This window comes from Azolla caroliniana, unplaced genomic scaffold (assembly GCF_043228905.1).
Source record: "Azolla caroliniana isolate FFs.n. ecotype wild unplaced genomic scaffold, voAzoCaro1.0.p SCAF_882, whole genome shotgun sequence".
NCBI classification, from domain to species: Eukaryota; Viridiplantae; Streptophyta; class Polypodiopsida; order Salviniales; family Salviniaceae; genus Azolla; species Azolla caroliniana.
Genome location: NW_028231317.1, coordinates 1 through 14293, shown reverse-complemented (window position 1 = coordinate 14293; position 14293 = coordinate 1). Strand labels below are relative to the sequence as shown.

At 36.0% G+C, this 14293-nt stretch overlaps 2 protein-coding genes across 3 annotated transcripts; both read left to right on the top strand.

Annotated features, from left to right (window-relative positions):
- Positions 1 to 258: 258 nt before the first annotated feature.
- On the top strand, positions 259 to 2743 carry LOC147847539 (2,3-bisphosphoglycerate-independent phosphoglycerate mutase-like; the record flags this gene model as incomplete). The annotated part of the gene is made up of 5 exons (XM_087339070.1): positions 259 to 686; positions 776 to 968; positions 1078 to 1173; positions 1444 to 1602; positions 2208 to 2743. Coding segments are annotated over 5 exons (1041 nt in total), but the record flags the coding sequence as incomplete, so codon positions are not given.
- Positions 2744 to 4303: 1560 nt separating this feature from the next.
- LOC147847538 (3-hydroxyisobutyryl-CoA hydrolase 1-like) lies at positions 4304 to 12557 on the top strand. Of its 2 annotated transcripts, none has more exons than XM_087339069.1 (15): positions 4304 to 4501; positions 5266 to 5357; positions 6306 to 6386; positions 6716 to 6784; positions 6863 to 6926; positions 7018 to 7097; positions 7199 to 7282; positions 9416 to 9500; positions 9577 to 9662; positions 10768 to 10889; positions 10975 to 11035; positions 11205 to 11303; positions 11401 to 11502; positions 11593 to 11634; positions 12228 to 12557. In XM_087339069.1, the coding sequence occupies exons 1-15, from the start codon at positions 4453 to 4455 to the stop codon at positions 12369 to 12371; spliced, it is 1260 nt and encodes a 419-aa protein (XP_087195195.1). In that variant the 5' UTR covers positions 4304 to 4452; the 3' UTR covers positions 12372 to 12557. The 2 variants fall into 2 exon arrangements, with proteins under 2 accessions (XP_087195195.1, XP_087195194.1); XM_087339068.1 differs by having other exon boundaries at positions 4305 to 4501; positions 5260 to 5357.
- Positions 12558 to 14293: the final 1736 nt, after the last annotated feature.

Here is a 14293-nt window from a genome sequence, read left to right as displayed (position 1 = left end):
AAAAACTTTATTTGAATAGTATTTTACAAACTGTATGCTAGAGAAAAATACATGCATTTCAGTTTTCCTTTGATCCAACAACTAAGCTTAGCAAAGACACTAAAACTTCTCTAACTATACTTGAACTCACTAGATCCCGTTTCTTAGACGAATGTACACATAAACCTCAAGAATATGAACTTGAATGCTTTTCCAACATCTGTGGCAGATAGTAAATAATGATGTTTGCCTGCTCTTGTTTCCTCTTTTTCCTTTTAGAATGATTGGAATGTGGTGAAAAGAGGATGGGATGCTCAAGTGTTGGGAGAAGCTCCAAATAAATATAAGAGTGCTTTAGAAGCCCTCAAACACCTGAAAGAAGTGACTCCTAATTTTAATGATCAATATTGCCCTGAATTTGTGATTGTTGGTGAAGATGGTAAACCCGTTGGTCCCATCGTTGATGGAGATGCAGTTGTCACCTTTAACTTTCGGGCAGATCGAATGATAATGTTGGCGAAAGCCCTGGAGTATGAGAAATTTGATAAATTTGATCGTGTTCGAGTACCTAAGATTCATTATGCTGGCATGCTCCAATATGACGGTGAATTGAAGCTCCCTAGTAAATACTTGGTGAGCCCTCCGGAGATTGATCGAACTTCAGGTGAATATTTTGCAAGGAATGGGGTTCGAACCTTTGCATGCAGGTAATTTTTTTGATTTCTTATTATCGAGCATTCTGTTTGGTTTTACTCAGTGTTATAATATATGACGATGTGTGAGTCTTGCTGTGCAGTGAGACAGTCAAATTTGGTCACGTTACCTTCTTTTGGAATGGAAATAGATCAGGCTTATTTGATGAAGCATTGGAAACATACGTGGAGATTCCAAGTGATCAGGGCATTACATTCAATGAGAAACCCAAGATGAAAGCCATTGAAATTGGTGAAAAAGCAAGAGATGCAATTTTGAGTGGCAAATATGATCAGGTACATGTGTATATATATTTATAGGAATTAAGCATAGCTCTTGTTTTGGATATAATCAGTTCGCTTATAATCAGTGTGACCTTAACTCTTGATAAATATCATGATACAGGTACGCGTAAACCTGCCAAATGGTGATATGGTTGGTCATACAGGAGACTTGGATGCTACAATTGTTGCTTGTGAATCAGCTGATAAGGCTGTTAAGGTACTGTTTATGGATCATGACCGAAATATCACACATGCATAAACAATTCCAATATCCTATTAATTTTACGTGCACATGTAGCTAATCATCATGAGTCAGTGAGGATAACATAATAATTATTCTTAATTGTAAACAAGCTAGTTAATCTATTCTCTCTTAGTAATAAACAGCTAGCGGTATGTCCTACATCAATTTAATTTTGATAGCTTATGTTTCTTGCATAGTTTGGTGTTAGCACGCATAAGCTTATCATCTCAGTCATGTCAACAGATGATGCTTGATGCTGTGGAAGAGGTTGGAGGTATATATCTTGTAACTGCTGATCATGGGAATGCTGAAGACATGGTGAAAAGGAACCCTAAGACTACCCAACCCTTGCTAGACAAAAGTGGAAACATCCAAATTCTCACATCGCATACATGCTCTCCGGTAATTGTTTTAAATAGCTTCATGACATTGCTCCATCTGTGGAACTCAGTTATTTGCATACTCATGTTCTTTGAAACTTTCGATTGAAAACATCTCTTTGTGTTCTTTTTTCTTGGCCCTTTCTCTCGAGAAACTATATATATATATAATTCATGTATAAATCTATGTAGTATCTGCCTCTCTATGTTCTCAATGTTGATTGGTAATTCATAGGCTGGCTATCTATGCAGCAAATTGTGGGAGCAAGCTATTACTTGCCCTTGGTATTACATTATACGTCCTCTATTAGGTTGCTGGGTTCATAGCCAGAATCACCATCATGGTTAATTAAGCTTTGATGATATAAGTTTGTTTTATGGTTAATTTCTCTAGATAATTCCTGGGTGATTTGTTTCTCTAGACAAATGTGGAATGGAGGCACTTCTCTTTCCAGCTTTGAATCCCTCCCTACCACCACAAATTTCTGGCATTAATTGCAAAAAATACTGAAACATAAGTTGTATTGTAGCAAGGGGTAGTTAACCAGCTTAAAAAGTTGGTGCAGTGCTTCATCACAAATAACAGAATGGAGAAAATGTTTTATAATGTGATTTGTGTTGTTCCAGGTACCTATTGCCATTGGTGGGCCTGGTTTATCACCTGGAGTTCGGTTTCGCACTGATCTTCCTCAAGCTGGCCTTGCCAATGTGGCTGCCACTATGATGAATCTGTTGGGATTCGAAGCTCCTAGTGACTATGAGCCTTCCTTGATTGAAGTTGTAGACGTTTGAAGAGGGTTTTTGATCAGTTTCCTATACCGAACTATTCACTCCAAAAATTGCTCATTGGATTTTTTATGTATGGAGCTACAACTCCAGTAGAGAACTGCATTAATAACAATATTATTTGTTTTGTGGACATTTGAAGTCCATTAATAATTCATCTGGATGACCCTGAAGTTCTTTGTAACAAAAAACAATTGCCAAGCATGAGGATGAGAGATTATCATGAATAAGCAATGTGTTCCTAGTAAGAGAAGTAATGTAAAGATTAGTGCATATCGTTTACATCGAATGATACTATGCCAGGACATATACGCATGTGTTTTAATGTCTAGTCCATGAAATCTTTGAGTGGTTTATAAAACCTGCGTCTCTTGAGATGGAACTGGATGAAGGTTTGATCTGCTTTTGATAGTCTTTGTTCTGTTAAAGGGAAATTATCCCCTAAAGTTGATGGAAATCACTGTGTTCCACAAGTTCTTTGCCAACATTGAGGGTTTATATGGGTTGTTGTACTTGTAACTTGTAGCATAAAGTTTTGATGTCATAGAAAAACAAAATTGTTGGATGGTTATAACTATAAGCAAAGTTGACAAATTATGTTGAAAAAGGGTGTATGTGAGACAAATAGGAGAGAAACCAGGATTCAACCCATAAATTTGATGAATTTGTCACTTAGTGAGGAGTAGCTTTTATATGGATTTGTCCAAAGTATCTTGCTGAAAATGTGAATTCCATTCGAGGGTGGTGGATAGTGAGTATCTTGTTCTCATTCAATTAGTGTTTAGTGTTTTCATGAAAGCCCAAAATTTCTGACCATACATAGTGTTTTATGAATATTTGAATTAAAAACGTGCATTTCCATTTGAACTAAAAGACAAGCATTAGACATGGAGCATATATTTTGCTGATTAACATTAGAAACTAGGATGTACACAAAAAAGCGTCGACTATTTTTTGCATGAATTATAAGCTTTGTGGTAGCTATTGGCATTGGCTATTTCTCATATTGGATTATAAGCTTTATAGTATCCATGCTTTGAAAAAATGATATAAGCTTTAAACAACCAAGGTGATGTCAAATGATAGTCAACCCTCTCCTAGCAAGTTCAATAAGTGCAATGAACAGAAATGGCCCTAGAATTTGCCATTGGATGTACATATGTGTAGACATACACTCTCAAAACACTTGGGCAAAGGAACGGAGAGGAGAGCAATATAGGCAACATTTTGTGTCTATATGTATGGTTTCATTTAACGTACTCTCGTGGGAGTGAGCCTCCTATTATTTTATTAGAAAAGGTGAGTAAAGAACATACCTCTTTGTTACATGAGCAATAATTGTGCAAACGACATCACCCCTCTCCTTGCAATAGCCCACATTTGGCACCGGTGGCTACATATGAGCAAACATCATTTATCATAATATCCACTTGACAACGAGCAGGGAGTAATTTTTCAGCTTCTTGAGGCCGACACGCTCGAGAATGCGTACAATTGGGCAGGTTCCCGAGCCTTCACACGTTAAGCGCATGTTTCTGGACTTTGATGCATTATTTAATCGCCACTCCTATGGCTCCGCAGGTTTTCGTTCAAGATCGGCAGATCGGGAGGACGACGAGCTACGGATTTGATCATAAATTCATTGATCGATCGTTAGTATGTGTGGGAGTGATGGCTCTTTGTGGATCGGTTAACGAGCCTCATTGAAAATGAATAATTCATTGGCCATCGCCATACATACATACATACATTCATTCATCGATTGATATGTATATAATATATATGTATTATGTACATTGTATATGTGCAGTGAAACCCCAATATTTGTTGAGTGTTAGCATGATAGCCTATAGCCTAGCCTGGGTGGGTTGGATTAATGAAGGCAATGAGCATATAATAATAACTGTGTGTGTGTGATGATGATTGATCTTCTTCCTCATGAATGAATTGAATGAATGAACTGAATGAATGTATGGCGATGGCCCATGAATTATTATTCCATTTCAATGGGGCTCGTTAACGGTTCCGCAGAGAGCCGTCACGCCCACACAGACCTGACACACTGAAGCAGCCTGCGAGGGAGACGATGTTCTCCACGCTTTCACGTTCACTGCGATCAGCTCATCGGGACCAAGGTATTTCATCATGTCTTCTGTCACCACGTCTCTGATTCCTTCACCCTCCTATCCGTTCTTCTCTTTGGATTCGTATTTCTTTTTTCTGTTTTTTTTTTTCCTGCGTTTCTCCAACCCCTTCTTTCCATCTATCCTCCTCCTTGTTATTTCCACGCTCTTGGATTTTGTTCACAATGCTTCTGCTCCTGTCGCATTTGTCTCGTCTCCCTTTTCTTCCTTCCTTCATTCTTCATCTTCTGTTTCTCATGTCTCGAATTTTTCATGTTTTTTTTTTCTCCTGTTTTGTAGTGTTCTCTCATTGTGTCACCTGTTTGTATCCTGCCATCCTGTAGACATTCTTTTCTGAAATTTGGATGCTTTTTTTCTGTCCGAATGCTTATCGGTTCTGTGTGAATTTTGAATCATTCCCTCCATTTTCTGGTTTTCTTGTTGATGCTTCAAGTCTTAAATTCTCTTTCCGAGTTTGGATTGATCCGTTGTTTTCTAATGTTTATCCTGCGTATTTGGTATCACGATTCTCCTTCTGTTTCAAGTGATCACCTTCTTCTGAATTGAAGCCTCGGATCCTTCCTTCAATTTTCGCTTTTGTTTCTTGCTTCTGGAAGTTCCCAATTCCGTTTCTTGCACCTTCTATTAGAATGTTGCTGATTCTATCAAACTTCGTTTTTTTCACTTGCTTCTTCTGCTACAATGTTTTTGATTCTGGCAAGTACTTTTTCGTTTCTTTTTCCTGTCTTGAATTCTCACTTTCATGGCAGCCTCAGGTTTTAAGTCTGAAAGATTATTTGAAAGGTCAAGGAAAATTATGGCCTTTGCATTCTCTACTGAGCATACACCTACTGAAATGGAAAAACAGGTACATTAAGCTTCTCTTTTAATTATTTTTTCTAGATCTTGCAATATTAGTAATCTTAATGTATCCTGGTACATCAGCTTCAATTGATCAGCTGAAATGCCAGGAAAGAGAGAAGATCTCCAATAGACTTGTTCAGTATGGTGACTTGTGCTGCCTTCAGCCGCATAATTGACGATTGCATTTCCTCAAAGCCACACTGCTTCTCTGTTTAATGTTAGCCCTGGATTCAATAATTGGAATTAAACCTGATAAATGCCTGCAAATGGAGACTTTCTCTTTGCTAATTATAGATGTACTCAATTTCTTAAATTTTGATTTTTGGCAACATAGCTTCTTTGAGTGCATGGACTTTATCATTAAGCCATCATTAATCATTCCTGAGATTCTGGTGAAGATTCTGCTCCTTAACATCTATGCTTATGTACCCATTGACATCAAGGATCTAGAGTGCTATTTATAAATTTTAGTTTCATAGACACTATACTTTTTCATTTAAGTTGGTATTTGAAGTATGTTCAGGATTAATGCCTCACAAGAAACCATTGTGTAAAATGGCTTTCGTAATTGCTTTGGATTTAATAATCTACATAGGCACCTAGTTGGATTTTTTGTTTTATGTTTATGAGCATTAGGATTGGCAGATGAAATCCTGCCTGCCGTTATCAATATTTCTGTAATGTCAAAATCCTCATTTCCGGTTTAAATTGACAGCCCTTCGATAATGACGATCACCTTTCCGCATGCAGAAAATGAATATATTTATTAAGTTGATCTCAAATCCTCTAGTTTGAAGCAACTGTGTTTTTATGCAATGATCTGCATATAAGAATGCACCCAAATGAGATCTATTTAAACACTAATGGAAGAAAAAGTTAAATTTGCAAGTATAACTATCAAGCCAACTTCATGATGTTGACACCTTTCTGGCACTTGAATTCGTAATGGCAGGTGTTAATTGAAGAGACTAGTCATTCAAGGACGATAGTACTCAATCGTCCACGTCAGTTGAATGCTATTTCCTATTGGATGGTGAGGCCTCTTCTGATCCGCATAAGCAGAACCATGGTCATGCACTATGGCTGCATGGATGCATCTATAAGCATTATCAGTGTTTAGGGATTTTTTATTTTTACAAAATGATAAATTTCTGTAGCTGTTTCCACTCATTCTGCATCTCTTTGTATGATAAATTTAAGAAGAATAGGATCAAGAAAACTGAACCTTGTGGTAACTGCAAAAACATGAAAACATAAAATGAAAAATTAGTACCATTCAAGCTCATACATGAATCTAAATGCAAAAGGAACATAGTAATAAATTCTTTTCTTGATTATCTAAAGGTTGCATGTCTTGCACAGACTGGATATTTGAAAGATATATATGAACAGTGGGAGAAGAATGAGGAGATTCAGTTGATCCTTGTTAAAGTATGTGTCCATCTTCGCTTTTCCTTGATCTGAACATATTTAAATGGATATTGAACATTGAAAACCTGATTATGGTAGGGAACTGGAAGAGCCTTCAGTGCTGGTGGTGATGTTGCAGAGGTCTATCGCTTCTGGAAGGAAGGTAAAATTAGACTGATAGTAATTTTCCTTTTCTTCATGCAATATCAGATGTGCCTGGTTCTTGGTCTTGAAAATATGTGACATTGTTGTAGGGCGCCATGACAAGTCAATGCATTTCTTTTCTCAAGAATATAATGTGAACTACCTAGTTGGAACCTATAAGAAATCTCATGTGAGTGGCTACGCTGAGAGCACATCAATGTGTATACACCTCGGATATAATTGTAGGTTTTTCATGCGGTGATCATTAAACATTAATCTCTATCTTGGCAGGTTGCTTTAATTGATGGCATTGTTATGGGAGGAGGTGCGGGTATATCAATAAATGGAAGCTTTAGGGTGGTCACAGCAAAAACTGTATGCAGTCCTTGTCATTTACGTTATAAGAAAACCATATTTTGATGTTTTGCTTCTGGCTCACACTATATATCCAGTTAGTGTTGTATGTTCCTTGCAAAAAATCAGTTATTACAAATTATATTTCAGAATATTTCTCTTTGGCATTGTTGGAATGGAACTTTTTACAAGCTCCATTAGTGGTTTGATAAATAATTGAAATTTGGTAGTACTAGGCCCATATAATCCTAACTCCCTGAAATTCCATGAATAACCAATTCCCCATGTACTTCTATGTGGTAACATAGAAACCCTGAACTTATCTTCCATATTGAATGTGAAATCTGATTTGTTTAGACATCTAAATCCTTGTAGTTGCATCAGCTCTTAGCGTCTACTTTTGGTGGGGCTAAAAGATGAAAGACGAACAATTTTCTTATCTCAATGAATTAAAATTTCATTTCCTCCACCAGTCTGATCGGGTGAAGCTTCAGTTGGTAAAAATCTGTGTAACAAAAACCAAGGAATGGCGAAGTATTGCAATTGATGTCTGTAAGTGCGAAATTAGTTATGGCTGTGTAGGTTTCATTTATGACTAGCAATGGGTATGGTTTCGGCTCGAACTGAACCAAACCAAACCGTTAGCCATGGTTTAATGGTTTAATGGTTTATTGGTTCCCCCAAAAAATAATGGTTTGGATTTTCAATAAACGGTTTGTTTTGGTTCTAAAACTCGGGTTTATAGGTTTATAGGTTTTTGGTTAAATTTATTTTTACATTAATAGTTTATTAATTTAATGGTTTTTTATTGATTTAATTAATTTAACTCAAATGTTTATTTAATTTAATGGTTCAATTAAAGTTTCTTTTATTGATTTAAAAAATAAAACTTAAATGCTTATTTAATTTAATGTATTTTTGTTTATTTAGATGTTTAATTAGTTTGATTTAAATGGTTAGGTTAAAAAAGAAGTATTAAATGGTTTGGTTTCTTTGCCTTGAAACCGAACCGAACCATGCCCATCGCTATTTATGACTATGATTCAACCAAATGGAACCAAACATGGTATTAGGCTTGATCCTTTTGTTACACTCCTATTTCATGGGGGTCCGTAAAACCACAAGAAAACACAATTGGGACACAAAACATGCTCATATATCAATACAAAGAGAAAAGCTCACAAATGTCCCAAATTGGGACAAACCAAAACCAAAACTCGGAGTTGGGACAAGTCGGGACTGAGTCGGGATGAGTCGGGACAACTCCCAAGTAAGCTAATAGAGAGAGGGAGATATGTATGTGTGTATAGATTAGCTACGCTCCTTAGAGCCAAAATGGTGAATGGAGAGAGGCGAATCAGAGAATGCTCAGAAATGAGGAGTAAGCCTCATTATATAGGGCAAAGATGGCCGATGGACTAGCGGTTGGGTTGTCCCTTGGGACTGACTGGGACTGGGCCCCTTGGTGAGTCCCAGTTTGGATTGGGACTGTGTCCCAGTTGGGACAGCCTAGTGGCACCACACTTTAGTGTCTAATTCTATCACGAAGATAGATGAACTCATGGAAAATCTTAAAATCCATTGAAAAATTAAGGATTTGTGACTAAGAAACTTGAATTAAGGCTTCCATCGGAGGCACATAATGTTTCATAATTTTTGTTCTTGATTGCCGTTAACTGATTCTGTCAAAATGATAGCAACATACACAGGGATATTCACCTAAGAAATGATTCTAGATAGCAGTAGTGAGATTTGCAGAGCTACCTATAAATACTTGAGAGATATGATATAGGCACATAGGCGAGCTATTATGGCTTGCCTTAGCGAGTATTCCAGTGGGGAGTTAGTACATGAGTGTAAGGCAGATGTGTTTGTCGTGTTGCAGCAGCAAATGGCATTTTCTTATTGTCCAGTCTCCATAATCTCATGTTAACTTGATACCTAGAATTCTTTCTTTTTCTGAATTTCCAACCTCAATCCTTAACCTCTTTTAAGCTTGTGTGTGGGAATAATGTACCGCAATGAAATATTGAATATTTGTCGAAAGAACTTCTACAACGAAATATTGAATATTTATCTTATTCAAGGTGGAAAACAAAAGCCTATACTGAGTATACATTTGAATAGATAAAATATGTGCCTTTTTATGTTTAGGTATTTGCTATGCCAGAGACAGGGCTGGGACTTCATCCAGATGTTGGCGCTTCCTACTTTTTGTCACGATTACCTGGTTTTCTAGGCATGTTTGAATCATACATTGTCTTGTCAATTTAAATATTCTGCATAGAATTGATTTGCATGAATATGCTGTGCAGGGGAATACATTGGTCTTACTGGTGCACGCTTAGATGGAGCTGAGCTACTTGCAGTTGGTCTTGCAACCCATTATGTACCTTCAGAGGTGTTTTCTCTTCCCATTTGCTTTCTCCTATTACATATTGTTAAACCACCAATTTTGTAGAATTCTTACTCAAAATGTGGACATTTTTGGACTAAAGGAAAAACAAACACTTCCAAGAAAACATAATTTTTTAAATTTGTGTTGATGATGTCGTGTTACCATCAACATGAACAGTTAACATAGGATTGAACAATTCTGTCGACTTTCCTGAGTTGGTAGAAATATGTTTTGAACATGACTCAGCTTTTGATCATGAAGATTGATGTGTTCCCTTGCTGTTTTGGTCCAGGCTGGCTCCTCTACAGAGCTGGCCCATCTCATGTAGAGAAATGAGTGAAGTTATAGCTAGAATCTGCAATGCTAAATAACACAAATCCTTTGTTTATATAGGAGCTTTGGTGCCTGTTTAAGTCTTGGCTGCATCCTATTAGAAGACCCTGATATAATAAAGGTGATACTGTTGTCCAACTATGTCAAGGTGTTATCCTGCCAATGATGTATTGTGCTCTATATTTATTTCATAGGATGTCTTTTGAAGTACACATTTGAAAGCCTTGGGCAAAAGAGGTTGGCAGTAAGGCTACTATCTCTAATTTCTTGTTTTGTGGCAAAAGAAAAAACCATGCTTTCTTGATCTGAAACAGTATAAAACAATTAATTGGAAACATAGGAGGGCATTATCAAGAAGGGGCACACCAAGTACTTTTTATAGGAATGTCTACGTAATTATGTTTTGATTGATACGAAATAATACAAAAGAATTGCTATGAATATGACAGAATCAGCACAACGTCATGACCTCTATTTTACACTTCCATGCATCTAATGTTTCAAACGTTTCATGTAACATACATTCTTGTGACATAGTTATGGTGACACTCCTAACCTTCATGATTGCCACTTGACCGTGATGCATGTTTTCTTAATATGATGATGATTCCTATTGTAAACTACTGTTTTAAAGAAGACTGAAGAGAACTGTTTGTAATATGGAGTGTGATGCCTTGAAAAATGGCTTAACTCTTACTTCTGTAATGGAATATAACCATAATTTTAATGGATGTCCAGTATCAAAATTGATTAATGCTCTTTTTTCTAATCACAGAGGATCATCGAACTTGAAGCAAGACTAAAACATTTGAGTTCAGGAAATCATGCTGCTGTTAATGAAACCATAAACAGTTTTTCTGAAAATGTGGACTGTAAGCCTGATAGCTTCATGCATAGGTGGCTTTCTTGAGATTGTCTTATTACCTGAAACTGAAATTTCTTCTGTTCTTTTTACCTTTGATCATGTTGCTATTTCTCACAGAGTGGACAAAATAAATTTGTGCTTTTCTAAACCCTCTTTGGAAGATATCCTTGAAGCCCTAGTAAGTTTCAACTATTCAAGTCATTCTTGTACTTTATTAGGTTAATTTTCACTAATATTTTTAATCTATCATCTTTTGAAAATGCACGGCAATGATGTGGAACTATACTAATACAATTATCCAAAGTCTTTGATTGAGTTCTTGATTTTTGAGTGACTCACATTAATAGGAACAATGTAAGGCAGAAACGGGAGATAATTGGTACACAATAACTGTTGCAACTTTGAGAAAAGCATCACCAATGAGTTTAAAACTAACTTTAAGATCAGTAAGTAATGCTGCTTTGGCAGACATTGTCACTATGGAAACTATGGTAAAAATTGTAGTCCAATTGTCTCTCAGTGTTTGCTTCTGTTTCTTTGAAGATACGGGAAGGGCGGAATCAGACATTTCATGAGTGCCTAACTCGTGAATATAGGTTAACAGCGAGGTGTTTACTTGGAAAATTCTCAAATGATTTTTATGAGGTAAAAAACAAAATTCACCTTGGACCCTGTTTGCCTGTCCTGTATGCACTTTTCTAGATTTTGACAGTTGCATGTTTTGTACTAATGCAGGGTTGCCGATCAATCTTAATTGAAAAAGATAAGAATCCGAAGGTATATTCAACGCTAAATTGAAAGTCCATTTTTTCAATAGTTTAATTGAAGTTGTATAATTTTCATGTTTCAAACAGACCATGTGATTCATTATTAATTGCCTTTTAGTTATTTAGAATGAAAATATATACTCCATGGAATCAACGATTTCAATAGGTTTACTATAGGATTGTTCTGTAGAATAGAAGAAAGTCATTGCCTTAAAAACATAAAGATGTCTATGTAGTGAAATGTAAGACATGTGAGGGCAATGTCTGTGATACATAATACAGATGGAAGCTTAAATCAAGTGGAAAATGAGTAATGGCAAAATAAGCATAAATACATAACAGTTATGATACTCGACCTCAATTAACGTCTGTGATACATAATACAGATGGAAGCTTAAATCAAGTGGAAAATGAGTAATGGCAAAATAAACATAAATACATAACAGTTATGATACTCAGCCTCAATTAACAAAGAATAATATGAAACCGTGAACATTCATATGCTTATTTAGTTGCTTAACTGTCTTCGGAATCTGTGATTTAATTAGATGCTGACATTTGTTATGATTTGTAATAAGGAGTCTGTGATTGCTTTTGATGCAGTGGAATCCTGGAAGTCTCGTATCTGTGACCAAAGAAATGGTAGATCACTACTTCTCACCATTTGAAAAAGCAGATGATGAACTACAGCTCCCTGGAGTTGATAGGCTGTTAAGAGCCACAAATATTGTACATCCAAAGCTCTGAACCATTAAATTTGGTAATAAATGTGTACAGAACATTTTGTACGTTGAGGGATTACCATCTTCCGGAGCAAGACTTGCTACTGAATCGGTTTTCCTAGTGCCAAGTGCATTTTGTGCTGATATGATGCGTTATTATTATTAGGATTTTGAATGAAATTACTGTGTGACTGCAGAATTCCAATTTCAAGACTACGTATGTTATTGGGGGTACCTGGTGAAATGAAAACATATAATCTTGTTGTGGATGATTTTTCCATCCAGCTGTCAACATTGTCTTTGACCAGAAAGTACCTGGCAAATAATGTAACTCTATTAGAAGAGTCACCAAAGGCATCTGTTTGGGAATACAAGGCTCTGATAAAAAAAATGAGAATTAATCGCATCAATAATAAGAATAAATTCGAATAGTAAGGCCATTGCATGCCTACGACTAGTACTTTTAAGTCCAAATAGTAAGCCATAACCATAGCTATATGTATATATTAGACACCTTAGCGACACGAATGAATGTAAAATATCTATGATGTAATCTGTAATACCAAACAATCTGCCAAATATCAAGGCATGGATAGTTCAATCATGGTATATTTCTGTGTCAATATTGTTCTCTAATGATTAAATCGTCACATGGTCAATCATGCATATCCCAATGGGCACGGTTTCGGCTCGAACCAAACCGAACTGTTAAGCCATGGTTTAACGGGTTATTGATTCCCAAAAAAAAAATGGTTTGGATTTTCAATAAACGGTTTGGTTTGGTTTTAAAACTCGGGTTTATAGGTTTAAAGGTTTATAGGATTTTGGTTAACTTTTTTTTTACTTTAATAGTTTATTGATTTAATAAATTCAACTTAAATGCTTATTTAATTTAATGTATTTTTGTTTATTTAGATGTTTAATTAGTTTGATTTAAGTAGTTAGGTTTAAATTTTTTATTAAATGGTTTTGTTTGGTTTCAACTTTTCCCTAAACGGTTTAGTTTTAAATGGTTTGGTTTCAACTCTTTCTTAAGTGGTTTGGTTTATATACTAAGTGTTCATAAACGGTTTGGTTCAGTTGCTAACATTGGTATATATAACTGTCAAAATTGTTGGGGTGATATGTCATTAGTCACAATTTTGAGGTGATATGTGTCATTGGTCACTTTATTAATCATTCCTGTAATGATTCTATATAATGAAATGTTGTATTGCTTCGTTCATGTACAAACAGTCTCGACTCTCAATGAAGAGGATTGCATCATTCATGTACAAACAATCTCAATGTTTATTGGATGATGTGTCATAGTTCACTTCATTAATCATTTCTGTAATGATTCTATAATGAAACGTCGTATTGCTTCATTCATGTACAAACAATCCAAATGAAGAAGATTGCTTGCTTCGTTCATGTACAAGCAATCTGAATGAAGAGGGATTTTACTCGAGAAATAGCATTAAAGTATGGTATTTCCACGGAAAACCAAACATATTTAACTACAAAAATAATAGGATGGGTGCTACCTTCCGTCATAGTAAATGACATTATTATGGCATCTAATTATTATATATTATTAGAATTCACCGTCTAACTTCTCAAGGTTGGCTGTGTTTGTCTGATTGCTCGCATGCTTATAACAAAGCAGATTACCGGTAACCAACAGCTGTCGATTTTCCATTAACTTCTCAAGGTTGTCTGTGTTGTCTGTCTGATTGCTCGTATACTTATGAAGCAGATGGTAACCCACAGCTGTGGAATTCCCATTACTATCTTCCTGAAAGTCATGGGATTACATCTTGATCAGCAGGCTTTTCAGACCTTGCGACACCCTTGGCATCATAGGAGCCTGGGATTGAGTTCTCTTGCCCAGACAAATCTCTTACAATACACAGATCTGTTGACTTCGTGAATGGATATATATTGAAATCGACATCACTCTTTGCC